Here is a 22,425-nt window from a genome sequence, read left to right on the forward strand (position 1 = left end):
GGGGCTTGTCATTCCACTGTGTGACAGTGACGGCATACCACGTACCCCCGGCAGCCTTTCGAGTGCTCGAAGACATCGCGAGCAGTCTGCCACGATAGTATCACTCTCGTGCAAATCACTTAAAGCGCATGAAAGGAAGGACAGGCTTGAGTGACCCCACTTACGATATACCAGGGCTTCTAAATGACCATATCTTGCTTAGGCATCACGTTTTATGGTGATTATCATCATAGATAGTCCTCAGCTCAACACTCACTGCTAGTAAACATCCCGATGGACAGGATCGTCCGTCATGAAACATGGCGTCCAGAGCAACTCATGCAAATCAATGTGTATAATAGGAAAAATCACTTCTTCAAAAGTCAATGTGACAAAAAGGAATACTTAATAAAATAGCATGACCACACATTCATACAAATGCCACATGACGTTGTGCGGCAAATAGCCTGGCATAAATGTTCTTAATTCACACAATAAACACACAAGCATTTAAACCATAACTGAATTAAGCACCTGTAGACAAAACTTTTCCACTGTAAAGAACGAATGTGATTTGAAATGTCAGATTTACAAAAACTATGAAAATAAAGAGAATGGGAGAAATTATGCCAGAATATTTTCAGGATTTAAGAATACATGTTTTTTTTTAAAGACCATCCCTTCCAACAACTTAAGCTACAAATGGTCTATTGCACATGAATTCAGGGTCAGGCATGGTACCTTTAAAAGAGAAGCATTATTAAATACAACACCAGCGTACAAATGTCCTGAATTATTACAAGAGGTTTGAATGAATCGCGCTAAAGATGCAGTTACTGTGAAAAAAAAATGTGAATGTTAAAGAAAATGAACACACACACAAACATTTAACATACACACAAACATTAAACAAATGCCAAACTCACTCAACATTGAAAAAAAAAATATGGACAGAGAATAATTTACAGCATGAAGATGAGCAAATCAGGCGTCTTCTCGAGCCTTGGTCATTTATGACTATTGAGTCACATGAGCAGCCTCATAGATTTGGAAAAATGAAGTAGAGATAAAAAATGGGGGTTCCCACTAAAGAACTTACTGTTAAAGTGGAAATGTTCGCATTGTTGAAATTTTCACACATTTCACGCAACTATTGTACAAACTACCGCGAAAATAAAAGCACGCGAATATTTTTGCTTGCCATCAAATGTTATATTAGTTGATATCTTGATTCCACAGAATTGAAAACACGCAAAACTTTTCTTACCCAGCCGAGCGCAAAAAAAACTTAGTCACATACAAATATCCACTTTTACAGTACTCTGAAGTAGGTTTGGTACGCAAGCTGTTTTTCACAATTTAGCAAGCCTAGCTTGTAGGCCTAACACTCTAACCAATTATAGGTTAATCTCTCAATTGAATCATGGAATCTATTTACCCTCACATCCCTCTACTGCCACAAAGAATAGGACTTTTAATGAAATTATATGTTGCACTTCGGAGGAGTAGCTCCTATGTGATGACATGTGCAGGAAGTGTCTGGGTAATTATTTGCTGTATAAAAAGGATAAGTTCATGACACGTATCAGGGTGTTTTTTTTTTTTTCCCTGATGTCTCCAGGATGTAGTAATTTAACTTCTTAAGCTGGTGGAAGAAGGGCGTGACATATTGTGTTGATCGTGACTATCAAGTATGGATTGACTTACCAAGTTTCATCGTTCTCAAATTCCAGCTCTCCTTCAATGTCCACAAAATCAATTCCATTTCCTTTGGCAGTGCCTTCAACAGTCTTATAAGGGAGTCGCACCATTCCTCGGGCACCTGCTGAGCGGACAACCTTGAACTGTGCCTCCCCACTGGACTCAGGGATCTTGGAAACTTTGTCCTCAAAGTGGAAAATACCAGCATGGTCATCATCCAGGATGGTGATGGTAGCAAGCAATGGCTCGACAATCTCTGCCTGCTGATCTGCACGATTGCTCTGGAACATTCCATCTGGTCCACCCACTCTGATGTTGTTCAGGCGGACATAGAAGTGTTCATCTTCCTCAAAGATGTCATCATCGATGATGGTGAGAGGAATCTCCTTTTGAGTTTCTCCTGGCTTGAAGATGAGCGTCCCCTCGCCGTAGTGGTAGTCTGATCCTGCATTTGCTGTTCCATCTTCCGTCTTGTAGTCCACATATACGGTGCTGTTCATGTCCCCACCCAAGCGAGCTACGGTGATAGTAAAGTTTCCCACATTCTCCATCACAGTGTAGTTGTGCGGATCAAAGCAAACTCGTGTGATGGAGTCATCCTGTGGTACTTCGATCTTCACCTCAGCAACGCTGGCTCGTTTCTTCTCCAACGTTTTCTTGAGGATATTACCAGCGCCGCACATCTTCCTGGTAGCCTGAATACGGTAGAACGCCCTGCTCTTCTGCTGGTTGTTGAGGGTCTCGTAGTTGGCCATCTGTTCCAGAGTGGCAAGGTCAGCGTCAGGATGCTTCTGTCGGAGTTCCCTCAGGAGGCGGATGGTCTCCTTCCTGGACTCATCCAAGTCCTTGATTTCACCGGCATCACCATCAAGATCCTTGTATCGCTTGCCCTTATATTCTATGCCATCCATACCGTGATTGAGATGGTTCTCATGCATCTCATTTTCTCCCATTTCCATATCATTGGGCATGTTGGACCCCCTCCTCACCACCTTCTCTACCTTGTATTTTTTCCTGAGGAACCTGTAAAAGAAAATGCGCACATCAGCAATATACGCCCAGACGACAGTGATAGGAAACAACATTAATGTCACTATTGCCTCCCAGAGTTCAATGATGCCGGGGGAAAACAGCTTCAGCATGGCAAGCATCCACAGGTAGGCAAGCAAACTGAAGGTTGCTGTGACAAAAAACACTCGTAAGTGTTTCAGGCGACGGACTTCTCCATCAGGTATACAATAGATGCATATTGCAATGATGATAAAGAGATTGAATGCTGCACTGCCAACAATTGTTCCCGGACCGAGCTCACCAGCTTCAAAATTCCTTCCACAGATTTCAATCACAGACAAGAGGATTTCAGGGGCAGACGATCCAAGAGCCATGAGAGTTAAGTTTGAGACAGTCTCATTCCAGATTCTGACGCTCACCGTTACGACTTCGCCATTGGGCTTCTTGATGGTTACTTCCTTCTCTTTGGAGGTAATGACCTCGATAGCCGACATAAAGCGGTCAGCAATGATGGACACACCTAAGAATATGAATGCCAGTGCTGCAAAGTACACAATGGCACGGGCAATCTTGTCCCCAATGGTGATATTTTCCTGGGGCATCCACACAGGCAGAAGCAAACCCTTCTTGCATTCTGTTGGGTCCTCTGTCGGCTTTTCTGGCTCTTCAGTTTTGGTTGGCAGAGCAGGAGTCTGTGTCTGATTTTGTGCTGCTACTTCAAATGCTGATTGTGTTTGAAGGAGTAAAAAGCACACAGTCAACCTGAAGAATGTTCTCTGCAGCAGGTGCCAAACACACCCACTGGAGGGTCGTGCCATATTGGCTGTTAATCCAAAACCTCTCTAGCTTAGAACTTTTCTGAATGTGTGGGACTTGCTGCTCAGTTTTTGCCAGATGGTCACCTGTACATTGTACAATTGCTACTTTTGCAGGGTCTCTCCTAGATGTGAAGTCCAAGTATCAGCATTGAGCTTCTTCTTGCTTGGTACCTTCACTGTTGAGAAACTGCGACAACAGTTTTACCATAGTTGACACAGGGTTTTTAATCGATAGAATCTGCAACACAGATCAAAGTCTGAGCAAAGGAGTGAAACAGCCGTAGAGCTGGGCCCATCCCAAATGTGATGATATGTACAGTTCAGTCAAATGATGCTCATTTTGCTGCCACACAGAAATGTCCTTTGAAGTCAACACCTCATGGCAGAACAAATCTGCAAAACAAAGACAGAGAAAAATGCAACAATAAGTTTTTAACAATGCCTTGCATAGAATGCAATTGACCAAAATTACAATGATATAGGTCACTGATGAGTGCTACGTTTTCCTCACATAAAAAAAAAAAAAAAACTTTCACATGCAATGCAATCCAAAGTTCACATTATGTATGTTTTCTGGCACCATTTATTTATGTAACATTTTCAACGTGCATCTCTCTGAGCCATTGTACAACAAATTATTCATTAATAACATGTATTGCTTTCTCTACTAAGTTCCCAAGATCCTGAAAAGATATTTTTCCTTTTTTCATCACTTGAAAGTTCTATAGAGTAACTCCAAGAAAATGACTTCAAATGAAATTGGCCTCAATTGAGTTTTGCCCACAACAAAGGATCACCCTACAGTACTGAGTGCAACCTGCTTTCCGTCGTCGCAAAACCAAAATATGACAATCTGCAATTGTCAGTTGCCATAGGAACACAGCTCCATTCGAGATGCATCAATCCCTGATGCAATGAACGTTTCCCTCAGAAATGAGATTCTCTGAAATGCATGGTTACTATGTGTAGTTGCAGTTGTGCGTGGCTTGAGCAGTTTTTATGAAAGTTCCATGATACGAAGGCAGTATCCCAAGGGCAATCCTGTGTATGAACCATTAATGGTTGATAGTGGAGCCATTAACCAGCAAAAAGCTTTGAAAATGTATCATTTAGCTATAAATACCTGTATGTATATGTGTATATGTATAATATACTGTTTGTTGGTTTATTGTCTTATCATTTTCTGTGATACTGTTGTAACATGACACAATAATGTACTCTGTTCTATGTATAATGCCTTGAGTATCTTTTTTTAGGTAGAAATGAGTGCTTTATAATCTGAGTCTCACTATTATTATCATTATTATAAAGCATTCTGTGTGCAAACATCAAACTATTGCTTAGCTCATACGTATCTTTCTACAGAAAGTTAGATTAAGTCACATTCAAGTCCACACTTTGAGATGCCTCAAAACATGGCTGTTTTACATCCATCACCATTTTGTCATGGTGCAAAGTAATATTTCACTTCTTTGAGTGCACAATGCATATTTTCCTTTCAAATCGCAAAACTTTTGAATTACAATATGAAATTATAAAACATAGTACTATTGAGTACTATAGTCAGATGACATCAAATTTGGCCAAGAGTGTATTGTCTTTCCCAAACATGAATCATGGAGAAGTTACAGATGTTTATGAATTTTATGCTAAATGCAGGTTGGATAAGCAGCACAAGTAGATTTGTACTCCGTGTAATTCTTAAGAGTAAAAACACTTTTTCTTTTGCACACAGAAATAGAGGAAGGGTCGTAATACACAATAGACATGCATGACTTTACATTGATAGAAACTCTGAAAATAGAACATTTTCTTATCCATTCCCAGTCAAGAAGTGCCAAATATATACCAAAGACTGATAAAAGAGACAAGTTATGCATTGTGGTCAATGTAATCGTGTATAAGGGGGGGGGGGGGGGGGGGGACCAGACTTCTCTGCCAGTATGGTCACAAATGACCCAAAGGACCCCATGTACAATCTATACCATGGCTTTAATGAACATGAGAGTGAACCTTGAGCATTTAGCTTTTGAGAAGAGTAGTGTATTGATGTCTACACATAAAATCTATAAATGACTTCCAGTGAATCAATTAATATGTAGAAGATATCAATGTTAGCTAAATACAATACCACTTGGTATGCAGTTTAACTTTGAATGACAATAGTTCTGTTTAGCCCATTTGGATGCATGTGATGATTATCTTAGACAAAGATATTTCATCCTAGAAATAAGGTCAATTTGACTGTACTATGAACTCATAAACAAAATCAGACAGCATGAAATACAGAGATCTTATCAATGATCTTGTTAAATCAAGAAAAAAAAAAAAACTACATCAGATATGGATGAGATGATCCTATACCGTACTTGCTTTTGAATAGAATGAAGCTAAAAGCATACAGTATACACACTATACTCTCTCAGCCCCGGCAGTTCTTTTTTTTCTTTGGTCCATGAACCTCTGTGTGCGCGTGTTGAAAATGCAACAAGTGGAAAGGCTTTCATCTCCCTGCCCCCTTTGAATGTAAATCAATACCTTCTGTTTAACAGAATCAATATGATACCACTTTATCCCTACATGTAGGCCTAGTACAGCTGCTCAAAATACATTATCCATGGACAGAGGGCAAATGACACATCATTTGGTTCAGCTAAATTCAGTTGGATTATAATCAGATTTAGACCCTCAGTGCTATGAATTGATAGAATCACATTTTGTGTTTAACCAGATGCAAGTAGAATTTGGAATATTACCCAGGCAGGAAATTGGCGTTTAGTCAACTAAATAAAGCCGAGTTTATTTTTCATTTTATGATTTGTTTTGGGTTCTTTTACTCAACTTGGAAGGGAAATAGATTACTCTAGCCTGATACATACTCTTTCTTTACTTTTGACCTTCGCATACTTTTATGATTCCATCAACAATCAGTTCAAATTCAAATTTCAAATCATGCCTTCCTCAAAAAGGAAAGATAAGAATATGAATACATACATGCGATTTCCATTAAGCGATACAAACAAACAAACAAACCTGCTCATTGCACATCTTATATTCAGGAACTGAAAATCATATTTTGAACTTCTGCATCCATGTGAGACAAATGTTTGCAACATTTCTAATTTCTTCAAAGTACATTTTTGAGTCCGCTAGTGCGACACAGAACCTTGCAAACGACCTTCACTTTTAAAGCTTCACAGTGAACCTCTGGTAAAAAAAAATGCTTCTTCAGGATGTAGTAAGTCCATTGATATCTCCCCAAGGATACAATGCGAAGTACTTTGAGGTCATTGGGATTTAGTGGTGGAATGAAGGGAAAGGCTTCGAGACTACATGTACTGAAGACTGTGTGACTACAGACGCAAGGGACTGTCTTATTGTAGCCATTGTGGCATGTGGCATTTGACCATACATATCATGGTGGCATGCCTTATTATTTGCTGGACTCAAATTCATTTCACCTCATATTGTAGGGGCCTCCTTTAAATATACACTCAGCAAAAAAAAAAAAAAAATGATAATTAAAAAAATAAACACTTTTACCATTACATATTTTTCATAGAAAATTTTGGTAAAAATCTTAGTGTCATATACCATATCAAAGGTTATTCTATTGGCTATCAACCCAATAGGTTAGTACAAAGGGAAATTTTACACATGAGTGAACACATTCATTTTTGTCTTCTAAGGCACAAAAGTAAAAATTGCAGAAATTTATATTATGTCATTCATTTGTAAATGCTCTTCACAATAGCATTGACATAAAAGATCAGTTTAACACAATGAGAGACAGTTATGAATGAATAGCAAAGAATAAGTCTTGGTTCCCTTGTATCTCTTAAATCCTCAAAAAAAAAAAAACAAAGTGGGAAAGTAAAGAGCAAAAATAAAGAGTTTTTGTCAACTCAAATTCAGTTGACATAGGGAGTAAGCTGGAAAGGTGATAATATGGAAAGAATTTCTGTATTTCATTCTTTTCATTTAGGAATTTTAGAATTCATGAGACAAATTCAAGAACCAAATATCAATTTCAATTTTCTTAATTTGAAATAACATTTCAAATTTCAGCCATTTTTGCTGATATTGCCTCTTCTCGAATGTCATCTAAATTTGGATTTGACAGAAGATTCTTCATTTTTTCCATTGTGTTTTGCCTTTCTTTATCTTTGGGGACTACAAAGACATTATAGAGGTCAGTAGGTAATTTTTGCAAATTAATTTGTGTTTCTTATTGTGTTAAATTTGTCTTTTGTTCTCATTGTTATACGGAAGAACGCATACGCATGAATGAGAACTTAATCATTTTTGCGATTTTACTTTTGTGCCTTGGAAGAGTAAAACGTGTGTGTTCACTCATGTGTAAAGTTTCCCTTTCTAATAATCTACCAGACTGATAGCCAATCAATTTACCTTTACCATGGTTTATTAAACAGCAATAATTAGCCAAATATTCTATGAGAAATCTGAGCTTGAAAAAGTGTTTACTTTCTCCCTTTTTTGCCAAGTGTATAAATTTATTTTGTCTATTCACTCCACTATCATGGTACTTGGTAGTTTCTAGTGGTAGAACAATTTCTCATCAACATGAAAATACAGACAACCTTGTACATTTAAAGCAAAAGGCTATGGTTGAGGGCATGAACAGGTAGATATGGGAGGATTTAGACCAGCTTGCATTTAGTTTCAAATACCTGTACAGAAAGTTTCCCTCCAGTTTTTTTTTTTTTTTCACTGTCAAAGTCTACTTCTTTATTGAAAGCTATCATCTATGTAGATATTGCAAAGGTAAGAAGTTTTGTACACTTATACTTGGGGCTGATTTCAATTGACTGAATAACTGAAACTGACTTTAAATACAGTAATCTTAATGGCATTTCTATACATCGTTTAAAAGACTATCCCCTATTTTTGTGAAAGTTCACTCTATCCGAAGCAAAAAATTTCTACACTACAATACAAAATCAATGTTTGTGGTAATATATAGATGTACAACCTGGTAGTAGCTTTGTGAAATTCACTCATGGCATGAGGATGTAGCAAATGTTTGCAAGATAACCATGATTGCGCATACTGGCTCCAGTGGCAGCAATTCAATTCAATACCGGTATCTCATTCATGGGATTAGATGATAGCTGTTTAAACAGAGCTAGTATAGGGTAGTTTGTAGGCTAGATCTAGCAGTAGTAACTAGATTATCAGAGCATGACCCTTTTTTTTTTTTCCCTCCACTTCATCAACACTTCCTCTGCTCTTGTGCTGTTTGATTTATGACTCTATCTCAAGATCGTAGGCCCTACCGAGCTATTTTGGTAGGCCTTCCTTATCCAAACAGACTCTTTCCTTAAACTGATCATGGTCTCCCTCCCAGGGGATAAAGTACAGTAGGCCTAGGCCTAAATACCATTTACACATCCCTTGGCATTTCAGCATTTGGGAAGCTGACTGTTTCGCTTTGGAGTTTGGTTCCCATTGCTAGTTTAGCACAAGCACACATCAAAACCTTCACTATGGCATATTTATGACTTAGTATTCTACTGCTTGATATATTTCTGACCATTTGTTGTTTTTAGAATACATCACTATCGTAAGATCCGCGGAGTTCAGTCGCCAGTCGTAGGAGAGTCGTTCGACTGATAAGATTTAGGGAACGGATGCTACCATGGTACAAATAGAATAGCGTTACATAGACACACACACACGGATAATGATGTCGATACACGATACTGAGCATTGCGTGCATCCGATTTCAGTCACTGCATGGAATCGCCTTCAGATGCATTTTCATCATCGTGCACACTTATCGTTTCACCAGAGCCGAGATTAAACCCTCTTTAGATCTGTGGATCTAGACAGTCATAGGGTCCTCATCATCCCACACTGACGATTTTACATGAACACATCAGCGGGAGGTCATTGAAAAATCCATGAGAATTCATCGCACATTTGTTTACAGCTTTTAGCATTGTACACCTCCAATAAATTGATTCATCGCAGCATCTATTCCTATCCTTCGTTTCCACTGACACTGTAACTGTACCAGAATTACCATTCACAGGAGGCGGCCAGCATGGATATCCTCGAAGTAGAGTCGAAGTCCCCACTTTGAGGTGATGTAAGAATGACAAGACAGACGTTACCAAGACTTACCGTGCTTGCACGGGTCTAAAATAGCTCGATATCGTCCATCATGAGATCCGGAGTTCACTATTCCTGCACGCACCCCCATGAAGGCAGCTAGAATCGGAGTGGCATGTTGTCGGCTGCTACTGCACTGCCGCTGAATGCATTCATGCAACACACAGCCAAAGCAAAGGCAGATCGGGCGCTCCTAGCTCCTTGCAGTTATCCAAGGAGACGCGGCGCTAGTACTAGGTCGGTTGACATGTATGGAATATGTAGCGGAGGCAGGCATGTAGCCAGCTAGGAAGCAGAATATTCTTGCTGTGCGGTGCGCCTCCTCCCACCAGTTAGTAGTCGGCAATACGCGTACACACAGCGCGTAGAGATAGAGGAAGAGAAGAACGTACGAACGAATATTAGCTGCAGCGGCACACAGGAAAGCGCCGGTGTCTAGTCGCAACACACAGTCCCATTCCTTTCATAAATCCATTCATCCTGTATTCATCTCATTATATTTTCATTGACGTCACCCGCAATGCTGGTAGTGTACTAAGCACCTAGGAGTGTGTTTCGCGATACTGGTTGAAAGTGTCCCCAATTAGAAACTTGAGCAGCATGGTGAGGGCTGACTACTCGGTACTCACCCGCCTCTTTATCTCTTCTGTGATAATAACCCAAGGGATATTTCTTCCTTTCTTTCGTCATTCGTTTTCAGAGGAGGATCGAAAATGCGACGTAGATATTTTAAATCATCATACAAACGAATGTGTGAAACGATTAAGTGCTTGTTTTAAGAACAAGAAATTGGAATACGAATCAGGGTGTTGGGTAGGGTCTAAATTCAGGCAAAATTTTCATGTATTCCCCATGCCAGTATAATTGTAAAGCAACTTTTCCTTCGGAGAAAACAAAAAGTTACGAGGAGAACACCAGCGAATTCTAAAGGAGAAGTTGCACATCATAGACTAAATACGATATTGCTAGCAACAGCTTCATTTATATTACTCAGACGAATATGAACGAAAGGAAAGCTGACAGTCACGAAGAATTACACGGATTAGACATGAACACCAGCTTTATTACGGCTTTTGATCAACTTTCGCTTACATAATGAAGAGCTTCATGTATCTCTATTTGTTGTTGTTGTTCACGAATGGTCTATATAAGGTCCTACCTAACATGACTGTCGGCCAGTTATTTTCAATGAGAGCGAAAACCTAGAAGAAATCTCGAGTTCGCATTTTGTCTTCTGCTTAAGGGGGTTAGCACTGTGTTGGATTAGGGCATAACAAGTATGATATAGAGGATCAAGAAGAAAAGGCTTTCGTGAAGGCTTTCTTTTTTCTATTCCTTGATCTTTCTTTCACTCGCATCTTATATTTGGGTATTTTTATACCTCCGCCAAGGCAGTGAGGTTGACGGTTTCCATCGGCGTTGGTTTGTTTGTTTGTCTGTTTGCAAAATAATTCAAAAAGTTATGAATGGATTTGAATGAAATTTGCAAGAAAAGTTGATGACACAAGGAACAGATGATTAAATTTTGGAAGTGATCCAAAATTTTTATGGATTTTTTTGGGTCTAGGGCAATTACCCCCTGGGCAATTACCCCGGACCCTTCCCCTGTCCCTAATCCTAATCCTAATCCTGAAACTAATCCTAACCATAACCCAAACTCCTAACACTAAACCCAACCCTAACCCTAATCTTAACTCTAACCTTACCACTAATCAGTATTTAGCCGGGGGGTAACTGCCCTCGGGGGGTAATTGCCCGGATACGTTTTTGAAGGATTTTGGCAGATTATAGGATCATTGAACTTGGAAGTTAAAGCTGGGCGTATTTTGCGCGCGTTATACGTGCTCTAAAGCGCGCATGCTCTGCTCGCGGGCGCAAGGCGCCGCGCGCGTATGCGCGTAGCTGGAAGCTGATGACGTAAACAAAGGTGTCTTTATTGGGAAATCGATTTTCAGCATGGGTGGAAATGAGCTGCTTGGCGGAGGTCTGCGCTCTTCGATTGTTTTTCTCGTTACCTCCGCCAAGGGGGGAGGTTATGTTTTCGTTACCGTTGGTTTGTTAGTTAGTTAGTTTGTCCGTGTGAAAAATAACTCAAAAAGTAGTTAACGGATTTGGATGAAACTTGCAGGAAAGGTTTAGAATGACACAAGTAACAAACGATGAACTTTTGGTAGTGATCCGAGAATTTGGGGGGAATTCATGAAAGATTTTTGCTTTTTTAGCAGGTAGGGTCAATGAACTTGGGAGTTCAGGCTGCGCGTATTAGATGTTTACATGCGCGCACTAAAGTGCGTACTCTAGTTTCTGCTAGGGCGAGGCGCGCCGCGCAGCTGAGGGGTTTATGACGTAACAAAGGCTTCTATATTGGGAAATAGGGCGACTTTCAGCACACACTGCTAGTACATATGGGTGGAAATCACTGATATCTCTATGGAAGAACAAGATCAGTGGCGGAAATGAGCTGCATGCTTGGCGGAGGTCTGCGCTCTCAGAGTGTTTTTTCTAGTTTAATATGAGACGAAGAACAGTCGTTAAGATTTCGTGAAAACATTGATACCAGCAATCGGAACCATGCACACATGCGCACTCATCCCCCATGTTAGTTCATTCTGAGGCCAAAGGGAGAAGTTTTGAGATTGTGTTGTTGTTGTTGTTGTTGTTGTTGTTGTTGTTGTTGTTGTTGTTGTTGTTGTTGTTGTATAGTAGTAATTGTTGTTATTGTTGCTGTTGCTGTTTCGGGATGGTTGATAGTGGGTTCACCTTGAGCGGGCATGATGTTCACAGCATATCACGGGGAAGTTTAGGTTATATGTATTTTTTTTTCACACTTCATGGATGTAGTGCAATGCCAGGGCGTACTCGATGAGCCAACCGACTTTGTTATCATTATAGTGCTCAGTAGGTTAGTGGAAAGAATAAACCAAAGAAAATGGTATAGATTTGATTACAAGCAATATCAAATCTCGCTCTTTTGTAAAACAAACAAACAGACAAACAAAACAAATCAAAACAAACATGTGAAACTTTAACAGGGTTCCATATTTATCTTCTTAGATTACATCCAACAAAGATAAAACTTAAACCAACCGCCTGCCAACCTGAATTCGAATCCCGCCATGTGCTACGTATTTCGTCCTTTGACGATACAATTAATGTTTTATCCGTGACCGTCTCTCTCGACCCGCATGTGTATTAAATGTGTAAAAATGGGCGCCATGATCGGGAGGCCCACGTAGGGCCCTCTGGAAAACAGTGTTAACTATGACTAGGTTATCATGGGTATAGAGTAAAAAATATAAGACAATCTCATTAATATATTGACATTGTTACCATAAACGAGAGTAATCTTAAAAGTGTAATAGAATATCTTCTTTCACATAATGTATTCGTGTATTGATCTGATATGAGCGTGGATCCTGTCACAAATTAGGCCTACTGACGTCCATGCATTCACTTTGTTAAAGTTAATAAAATAAATGATAAAGTGTCGTCATTTTTAAGTTCCTCACTGAGAAATGTACCATCTTTGAAATGATACAATATCACCGGAAAGCCGCACATCCGCTTCTCAAAACATTATTTAAACAGGTTATCTTATAAGGATAGAGCCTTCAAAACATTTCCTGACCTTGTCTTGTAGTGAAGAAGTCCGGACTAAAGATAAAGATACAGGGGTCGCGGAGCGGTGGATCGGGAGTGGGAGTACCCCAACTCGTTCTGCGGCCCCTGCAAATACACTGGAAGGTAATGCGTCTTGCTCCAAGAGTATAGCGTCTCTCATTCACAGCTTCAAAGATAGATGTGAAAGATGATGGCAGAATGTCGATAGGAGGAGAGAGAAATAAGAAAGAATAGTGTATATACATATATACACTATATATGTATACCGGTATATCGAACAATATACACTGTACTCCTGTTCGCAATATACTCCTATTGTGAACAAAATCTTAAACATCTTGATGTTATAGGGGTGCAAAATCAACTGAGTGTTAATGGTAATAAGCATCAGAACGTTAATTTCATTGTGAGCTGTATATAACACCTACATTTTTTGAAAGAAAATTCAACATGTTGTGTGTGTTTCTCACCTCCACAGTCATTCTAATTCTGCAAATCTCACGATGTCAACGATTATTGTCGCCATAGCCTCAATAAAGTAGCATTACTTACGGCGGTAGATGGCGCTCTTTCTCTCGCTGCGATTTCCGCGAGAAGTTGAGCGACGTGACAAAATGAGGTACGAGTGAGTGTGATGATTTACCTGCGATATTTGCCCTGTCGTCACTTGGCATATGTCTTTGAATAGACTGTTGTCAACCCTATCTTTTCCGTCGGTTTATCTGTCTATCTCTCTATGCACGTATCTGCCTGTCTTTCTATCTCTCTATCGATTATTTATCTGATTATAGATGCTCCTACATCTCGGCTTTTCTTCATTATTGTTATAGTAAACTGTGTTCTTGATCCTAAATTAATCGTATTTTGTTTAGTTGTTACGCTTTTTTTTGAAACCAGAGAAGATAGATATCATCATCTATGTTCAAATCTGTGGCACGGACAAAATGCGGAATGCAAATCAGCATTTATTCAGCAATTGCTCCTTTCTTATTCCAATGCCTGGAAGCTGCTGCGGACACTTGGCGGTCCATCAGACACAGATCTGAAGAGTCAACAAGTTGCGCGTGGACGAGTTCAACGTCCGATATGCCAATAAAACACACGGAATCAAAGAGAGGAACAGGGAGGTGGGAAGTCTCTTCCCACCGCCCTGAAAGGAACAAGGTCCCCATCCCACTAGTCCCGCAGCCGAACAAATCTTCCTTTGATAATGAACAGGTGAATGTCAACATTCTCCACAAGCGCCCACAAAAAAAAAAAAAAAAAAGTGGCAAAGCTAAAGGCCGTAAATTCTGGTCCACAGTTTCCACGAAGAAGAAGCAGACCCTTCAGCTCTCGCTCTATTTTTATTATTTTTTTTTTAAGTTTCTCTCTTTTACATAATTAGTTTAATTCAAGGGATTTCTTCTCTGTGCTATATGTACAAATCGTTTCATTCGATACAGTTACAAAAGAAAAACATAGGTAAAAATTTAATCACAATCATATTAATATGATCATATTGAGACAACAACCAGCAATGCATCAATGACTCCGGACGAGGCGGGTCCGTGGAGGTTACTGATGGATGCCTCGATGCCTGATCCGTTCAAGGCTGGTAGCAGTGCCCAAGAGTGGAGGAGGAAGAATCAGACTTATCAGACATGACGGCTAACAGGCACAATTATAAGAAAAACCGAATGTCAGAGCCGAATTTATAACCTTGCATTATTTTCTCATTTTGTCCGCATTTTCAAATGGTTGTTAAGAGAGTCATCGTGATAGTCCTTAGTCCATGATTATATCATGTTCACTCCTGATGTGATCCGACAGCTCTTCTTCGACAGCTTTTCGCGCCCTTCCCGATCGATTTCTAAAACCGGGTATCCATCATTCAGTCCGACGCAGCGAACGACTATAATTAACTCCCCGAAACCCACGAAACGTTTTGAATTTTTTTAGGGCGCGGGGAGCTATAAAATCCGCATTCATTCGGTAACCTGTTCTTGAAAGATACCGTTCACTGTCTTCATTATTCCTAAACACTTACGCACCTTTAGAGGAGGGCAAAATTTCCGCGTCCAAATTTTGATCGAGACCCAAAGACATTATACCACTTTGTCGAGACCAAACTATGGATAATAGGAGAAACTTTCCTGACGTCAGAATCATATTTGTGACGTCACAGAACCATTACTAGTACCTGCTCGCGTACAAGTGCCATTACGCGTGAGAATGGAATGTACGCAAACATTGCCATGGCACGCGTCGCACATCGATACGGCAAACATACAACCAACACACTACATGTATCACAACGACAAAAACAGACATTTTCAGACAAAAAGGAACTAAAAGCTTTAAAAAATTGCCACTGACTGAGAGGCAAACATCCGAAGAAGTTAAAGATGGGACTTTCCGGACTTTCACGTAGCATCGCGTCTTGTGTCCAGAGAATTACTAGGCCCCGGGCGACACAACCATCAATCAAGGCCGCCCTGAGACAACCTGTCAGCCTCCTCCAGCGAAGAAATGCCTGTGGAGATAGCACGGTGAGCAGATTGGCGTCAGTGTAGAATTCAGAGAGTGTGTTATGTCTGCCACGTTTTTAAAAGTGGAGGGGGGGGGGGGGAGTCTCGGGGCAGTTTATATTGCTGGTGCCACTTCCGGGTTTCATCAGGTAACAAGCAAAAAAAAGAGAGAGAAAAAAAAAAAGGCATTAACTTTTCCTGCCACTTCCGGGTTTCATCAGCTAACTTTTTTTTTTTTTTTTTTTTCTGGTGCCACTTCCGGGGTAAAAAAGTGGTGGTGGGGGGGGGGGGGGGGGGGACGAGCACCCCCCCCCCCCGTTCCGCCGGCCGGATTAACATTTTGCTCTTTGATTAATATTCGCCCCCCATACCTCTTCCCGTCTCTTTCTTTGGGTGACACGACATTTGTTCCTGCATCAATTGCTCCAGTCTTATTTTCTCTAAGATTATTTTTCTCTAAATTAGGGTAAGAAAATATGGGATTGTGAGATGGTTTTAGGTTTTGTTTCATGTGACAATTATGTTACAGGGCAGGGGCGGATCCAGGAATTCCGTAAAGAGGGGGCGTGTTTACAAAAATAAAGGGGGGGCGCATACACCCCTCCCCCCATTTTTTTCTTATTTCTTTTGTTTCAACAAAAAAAAAATAAAGGGGGGGGGGGCGTGCGCCGGTTGCTGTCCTCCCTGGATCCACCCCTGCAGGGGCAGATCCAGGAATTCCGTAAAGAGGGGGCGTCTTTACAAAATTAAAGGGGGGAGGGGCACAAGCACCGCACCCTCAATTTTTTCTTTTTATTTCTTTTGTTTAAACAATTTAAAGGAGGCGTGCGCCAGAAGCACCCCTGCCTTGATCCGCCACTGTGTTAGGGTTTGTGAGTAAAAGTTATGTTTGGCTAAGACCCCGTTTACAGTGCGAGGCTCGGCCGCGGCCGAGCCGCGGCCGAGCCCAGCCCCGCTTCAGTGTAAACGCGCAAAAGGCCAAATGCGAGGCCAAAATTGGCCTCGCATTTGGCCTCGCTCTGGAGGTGGTCTCGGCCGCGGCCGAGCCGCGGCCGAGCCATGCCTCTTCTTGGTGTAAACGCAAACTGGGCCAAATGCGCGGCCAATTGCGCGGCCAATTTTAGTCTGGCTTCCAAACCCTCTGCCTGTATCTTTCGCTATTCAGGATATTAACCCCCTCAACGTCGAAAACTAGTATAGTTTAAGGTGGTTTTGTCCTGCAAAGGATTTTTTTTCCTTCGGCAAAGGCCTTTGCCCGAACGGCGACTTCGTCGCCACGGAATTCATTTGGCAAAGGGTCTGAAAACCAGACAATACCAAATTGCGTTTGTTTACAAGCAGAGCGCCACTACGACAAAATATTGAAAGGTTTGAATCAAAAGCGCGGCCGAGCCCAGCAGTGTAAACGGACAAAATTGCGAGGCTCGGCCGCGCAATTGAGGCCGGGCTCGGCCGCGGCCGAGCCGCGGCCAAGCCCGGCCCCGGACTGTAAACGGGGTCTTAGTGTGCAGATATTTCATGGGAGCAATTGTCATAGGAACAAATGTCATGGAACTTTTTCCCTCAGTTCTTTCCCTCAAATTTAGGTTCCTTCGCCACAGAAAAATAAGAAATGAGCCTGCCCAAAGAGATAGATACGAAGTGTTACATTGTTTGCCATTGCTTTGTTTTCCGTTACTGTAAGGTATGTAGACCTATAGACATCTATAGCGCTCATGCAAACCCCAATTATGAACAAAGATAAGTAGATCTAGATCTACAAGTTTTCACACATATTTCTGTAACATGAAAATAATATCTTTTTCAATTGATTTGTACTCTCTTCATACTAGACGCACCAGGACCTACAACTAACAGCTTTTGTCATTTTCATCCTTCCCAGTATACATTGTCCCCTTTCTCCCTTCTATTTCCACCTCCTCTCTGTCTCCCCGTATCAGTGTTTTGTTTTGTTTTTTTCTTGCTTCTTATCATCTCTACCCCTACCCACCATTTCAGCCCCCTCCCACTCCCCCGAGTCGTATTCTCTGTGTGAACCTTTTCCTGTCTTGTACATCCCTTGTCTCTTCTTCATTCATCTTTTAAAGCCACCATTTGTCATTTGAAGATGAAAAAAAAAAAAAAACCCCAGCTTTATTCTAAAATGTGAGTTAGGGATAGAAACATAACAACATAAAAATGTTAATGAGTATAATCAATGTGAAGTATTGTTGAATATTTAAAATGTGAACAAGAGTTTTATTCAAATTGTTTCTAGAAATAGCAGTCTACAGTTATGGTTTATGGAGAAAATTATAGTGTCGTCTCCTTACATGTGCGGCTTTATTGCCAAATTTTTGTACGTGTATGGCAGAATGTTTTGAGATACAACTGAACTATACATATGCATCAAATGAGATAATTTGAACATTTTTAAGTCACTGCTTCCGATGGTAAACAGTGGCTTTAATGTCATCACAATTTAAAATTCTCATAAAGGAATAACTGGCTACATCACACCACATTTTTGTGTGTGAAATATCGGAGAATATGGATGGATGCTCATGGCACACAGGGTTTTTGAACTACGTACAACAATGGTTTCTCATCATCATCATTGGGCGTGGTCGGACTGGCAAAAGATCACGAAGTCTTTGTGATCTTTTCTTATGCGTTCACATGAATAACTAGTTGAATAAAAAAAACTGAAAAACAAACTCACTGTTGCAACGTTGATTCAACTAATCATTGATCTTGTACTTTGACTGGATGAATGAAAAGAATTCACATCAGTCCAAGAAAGAGGATGTTCTCCAAGAAGTTTTGCATGAAGTTTGCAGTCACACAGTCACACAAAACTTTGCGAACTTGAAACTCTCCATCTTTTGTCAATGTGGACCGTGGCTATTGTTATCATTATCTGTCACCACAAGATAATTTTGTCATTCCTGTCTCATTCCCCCCTCACCTCTCAACCCCCACCCTCCCTCCCTCCCCAGAGGCTGGTAGAGAAGAACCCCCTGCAACCAGTGGACAATGTTGTGGCCTGCTCACTCTTCATGGCCAGCTGTCTGGTCCCCTGGGGCTGGTACCTCTCCCATATGCTGGCATACCAGAAGCGGGAAGATGACGCAGACGGAGAGGACAACTAGATTTGATGATGCTGCGATGCTGGGTCAAAGGAGAGAGGAGATGCGTCACCATGGTTACTGGAAACAGATGAACTCCTGGCTGACCTCAAAATTGTGACTGTATCATCTGTAAATAATGCCATCATAATATTTGGATTTTATATGTATATATTATATGTATGTCCATCAATCATGTTTTTGCTTTTTTTTTTATATAAAGCAACATTTATTTATTTTTTTTTTGGGGGGGGGGTGGGGGGCTTCTATGCCTTCCCTCCCTTTCTGAAAAGTAACAATTGTAGAAAATGCTTTACAACCACACAATCATGCAGATCTGGATGTATGTAACTTTGTAAATAAAATATCCTTACACCAGTAGCTGTTTTTGTAGTCATTTGTTTGTATGATGGTTTATTCCACACACTATTTTTGCTTAACAGAGTAGTATAATCTCTCAATATCTACATTATTCGGTACATACAATACATGTAGGTTATGTGTTGACATCGTCCTTACATGAAATAACAAAAGCAAAGTATCCCCAACTTCTACCTCGTATCAAATTATTCTGTGACTCAGTTAAAATGAGGCTACTCGTATTCTACATAAGGAAAGCTGTGTATCATTATTGCACTATCAACAAAGCTGGTCATAACAAAATGTGTTATCTGGTGTATATGGACCTTGGCTGATTCCTTGCTGCAATATATACTTTTACTGACACTAGTACTGGGGTCCATCCCATGGTCTTATCTTTATACAACATAGCATGACAGCCATGCTTAAACATAAAAAAGGTCACCAACAAGCAACCTTGGCCCTTAAAAGCACTAAAAAACAGAATATTGCTCATATTGAACTTGATCACATCTGTTCCCAGTGACTTTCATTTACATAATTTCAGCTGTAGTCTTTACATGAGCACGAATAAGGCATTTCATACTCGACAATATCAAGAAATCATTACTTCGTATTTTCTGTCTCAAGGAATAGACGCATGATCACATATTCCTTAAAAAAAAAAAAAAAAAAAAAAAAAAAAGTTGTCAACCATTACTGATTTTCATCTACCTCACCCTGGACATTTATCCGGTGCAGGTGTGAAGGTTCTTGAATGTACTGACACTATACATACAAGGCTAGAATGGTATAGCTGCACAATTCTCATCCTCTTCCAACCGTTGCAAATAAGAAATAAGAGAAGGTCTTGTTAAAATAAAAATCGTATTGCAGCAACTACAATTTTCACTCCCTGAAGTCAGTATTCAGAGAATTCTGTGCTGTAAATTAATTGGAACACTGGAGGTAAAGAGAGGTGGCCTTGCCGTAGTGAATAATGTTGACCGAGTCCGGGAAAGAAAATCCAGTACAAATAAATAAACTCAAAATATAACCCCATCATATCATACACTTACTATTAACACTTGCGCATTGATTTTGTACAAAATACATGTGAGTATTCATACATTTAATATACAAATTATACCTTTAGATATGCGTATTAGAATGACCACATACATGTCCAAGCCAGTAACACCAGAAAACAGGTGGTAAGTTTATATACCAGCATACACGTATGTATGATCAAGATACAAAACAAACAGTATGTATATCATCTTTTCCCCCCTTTTTTTTAAAGTTGAAATGAATGACAGCACAATGTCATACAGCTCAGAAGTCAAATCGGCACAATTGTATGATTATATTATAGCATCATGAGTCATTGTACACACTTCAGTTTTATATTCAAACTGATTTTGTTCCATGAGTGTGCCACAAGAAAATCAGTAGTGAACACAAGAGTATCCAGGTCTTCATAATACTGACCTCTAACCTGTAGTCTATTTCAGATTATCACACAATTGGTGTAACGAGGAACACAGTGCCATACTGTGTGAGACACAATGCGTGCAAGGAACACAGTTAATAGTTCCAAGTGACAGTGTAAATGGCTCATGCACAAAAATTACATTCAGAAAGGATAAATTACAAAATACTCCACATCGAAGTCCATGCTTATGCCAGGGTTGAATGCCACATTACAGTAATGATACACAGGATGCCGTCTACGGCTGTGTGTTGATACGATAACCAAAAGCAGCACAAATTTGAATCGTTCATTATACAACACAATCCGCCAAAGTCGGCAAAGTACACTTCTAAGGACCATTTAGATTCCATAAGCTCTGCTTACATGCTGCAGAGTTGCATATGGTATCTAAAATAAAGCATGTAAACCTGTATTGGCAAAATCATTTGCATCTGTTATATATCTGAAACTAAGCTTTGTCTTATTAAGGGTGTCTCAAAACTCAAAAGAATCTGTTGTAAACTCATTCACAATAGTGCAATGGCTGACTGGGATTCACAAAGGAAGTTAAAATCAAGTCAATTCATTATGTATATTTCTAACTGTGTAAACATGTGTGACACGGCACTTATGCCAATAGACTTCCGATCAGGAACACATGCCGACGTTGGCATCTAATGTAGACTGATTTTGCACTCATTTTTCAGCCACAGACTGAATTCAAACCATGGACTTATTTTCGATTATCTGCTTAAAATCACTCCCTCGTTGCTAGGGGCGGAGTCTATCTGCGGCGCTTAATCCAAATATTCGGACACGTTTCTGCTCAATTGGAAGTCGGAAAATCATGGCCCAGAAAAACACAAATTTCTTGCCTTTCCTTTGATCATTTAGCTTCAAAATTTTGGCAGATGATAGACAAAACATTAGACTACAAAATTATGCCAAAACAAAAATCTGATTGTTTTGACCAATTTTGATGATGTGACTTCAAACTCGATTTTCTCGGCTCAACCGTCAGCGACTTTAGGATCCTTTTGTTGTAGCGGGCCACATTTGATAGCAAAGGAATGCAATGAAAACATGTCACACACTTTGCTTATCAGTGCTTGTGTAATGAAAGTATGCAATATTGGGAATAATGTTTTGATAAGACCATTGGAATAGAGTCATGCCCAGTTCCTCATGCTTGAGATCATAGACAAACACACACAAATACTTATGTATGGGACACAGATGTCTCTCCATTACTGCATCATCTTCATGGTAATGATGAAATGATTGCAATGTGAAGGACACACAAGTAGTAGAAAGTTCACTACCTCACTTGAATTACCTTAAAGCTGAATTTCAAGACAAGTTGATGCTGCTATCAGGTAGATGATATTTGAAGAAGACAATATCAATCACAAATTGAGGAAAACAGATCATCCTTATCAAGTTTGCTTCTGATATGCACTCAGACAATAACTTAATGGCATATTGATTTAAATGAAAACAATGAGGATTGCCACTTTGAAAGTGCAACTGGACCACAAATTCAAAATTGAAAATCGCTTCAACAATGAATTTACCCTGCAAAGAAATAATTGTCTCTTAACAAACTGCCACACATATGGCAGCAATGCACTAAGCCATCGTGACTCATTTACAAACAAGATTAGCAGAAGTGGATTGGTTTAAAGTGGTCGTGATATACAAGGATATCATGCTTTGTTTTTTATAAGGTA

At 40.0% G+C, this 22,425-nt stretch overlaps 1 protein-coding gene across 1 annotated transcript in view; it reads right to left on the minus strand.

Annotated features, from left to right (window-relative positions):
* The window catches only part of LOC140230603 (sodium/calcium exchanger 1-like), a 168,572-nt gene extending 158,835 nt beyond the window's left edge, over window positions 1-9,737 (minus strand). Inside the window, exons 1-2 of the mRNA XM_072310779.1 lie at window positions 9,657-9,737; window positions 1,687-3,902 (exon numbers count right to left, since the gene is read on the minus strand). Of these exons, the coding sequence (XP_072166880.1) occupies window positions 1,687-3,509 (1,823 nt within the window). The 5' untranslated portion in view covers window positions 3,510-3,902; window positions 9,657-9,737. The remainder of the gene's footprint in view (window positions 1-1,686; window positions 3,903-9,656) is intronic.
* Between the last annotated feature and the right edge of the window lie 12,688 nt (window positions 9,738-22,425).

Source organism: Diadema setosum, chromosome 1, assembly GCF_964275005.1.
Source record: "Diadema setosum chromosome 1, eeDiaSeto1, whole genome shotgun sequence".
Classification (NCBI taxonomy): domain Eukaryota; kingdom Metazoa; phylum Echinodermata; class Echinoidea; order Diadematoida; family Diadematidae; genus Diadema; species Diadema setosum.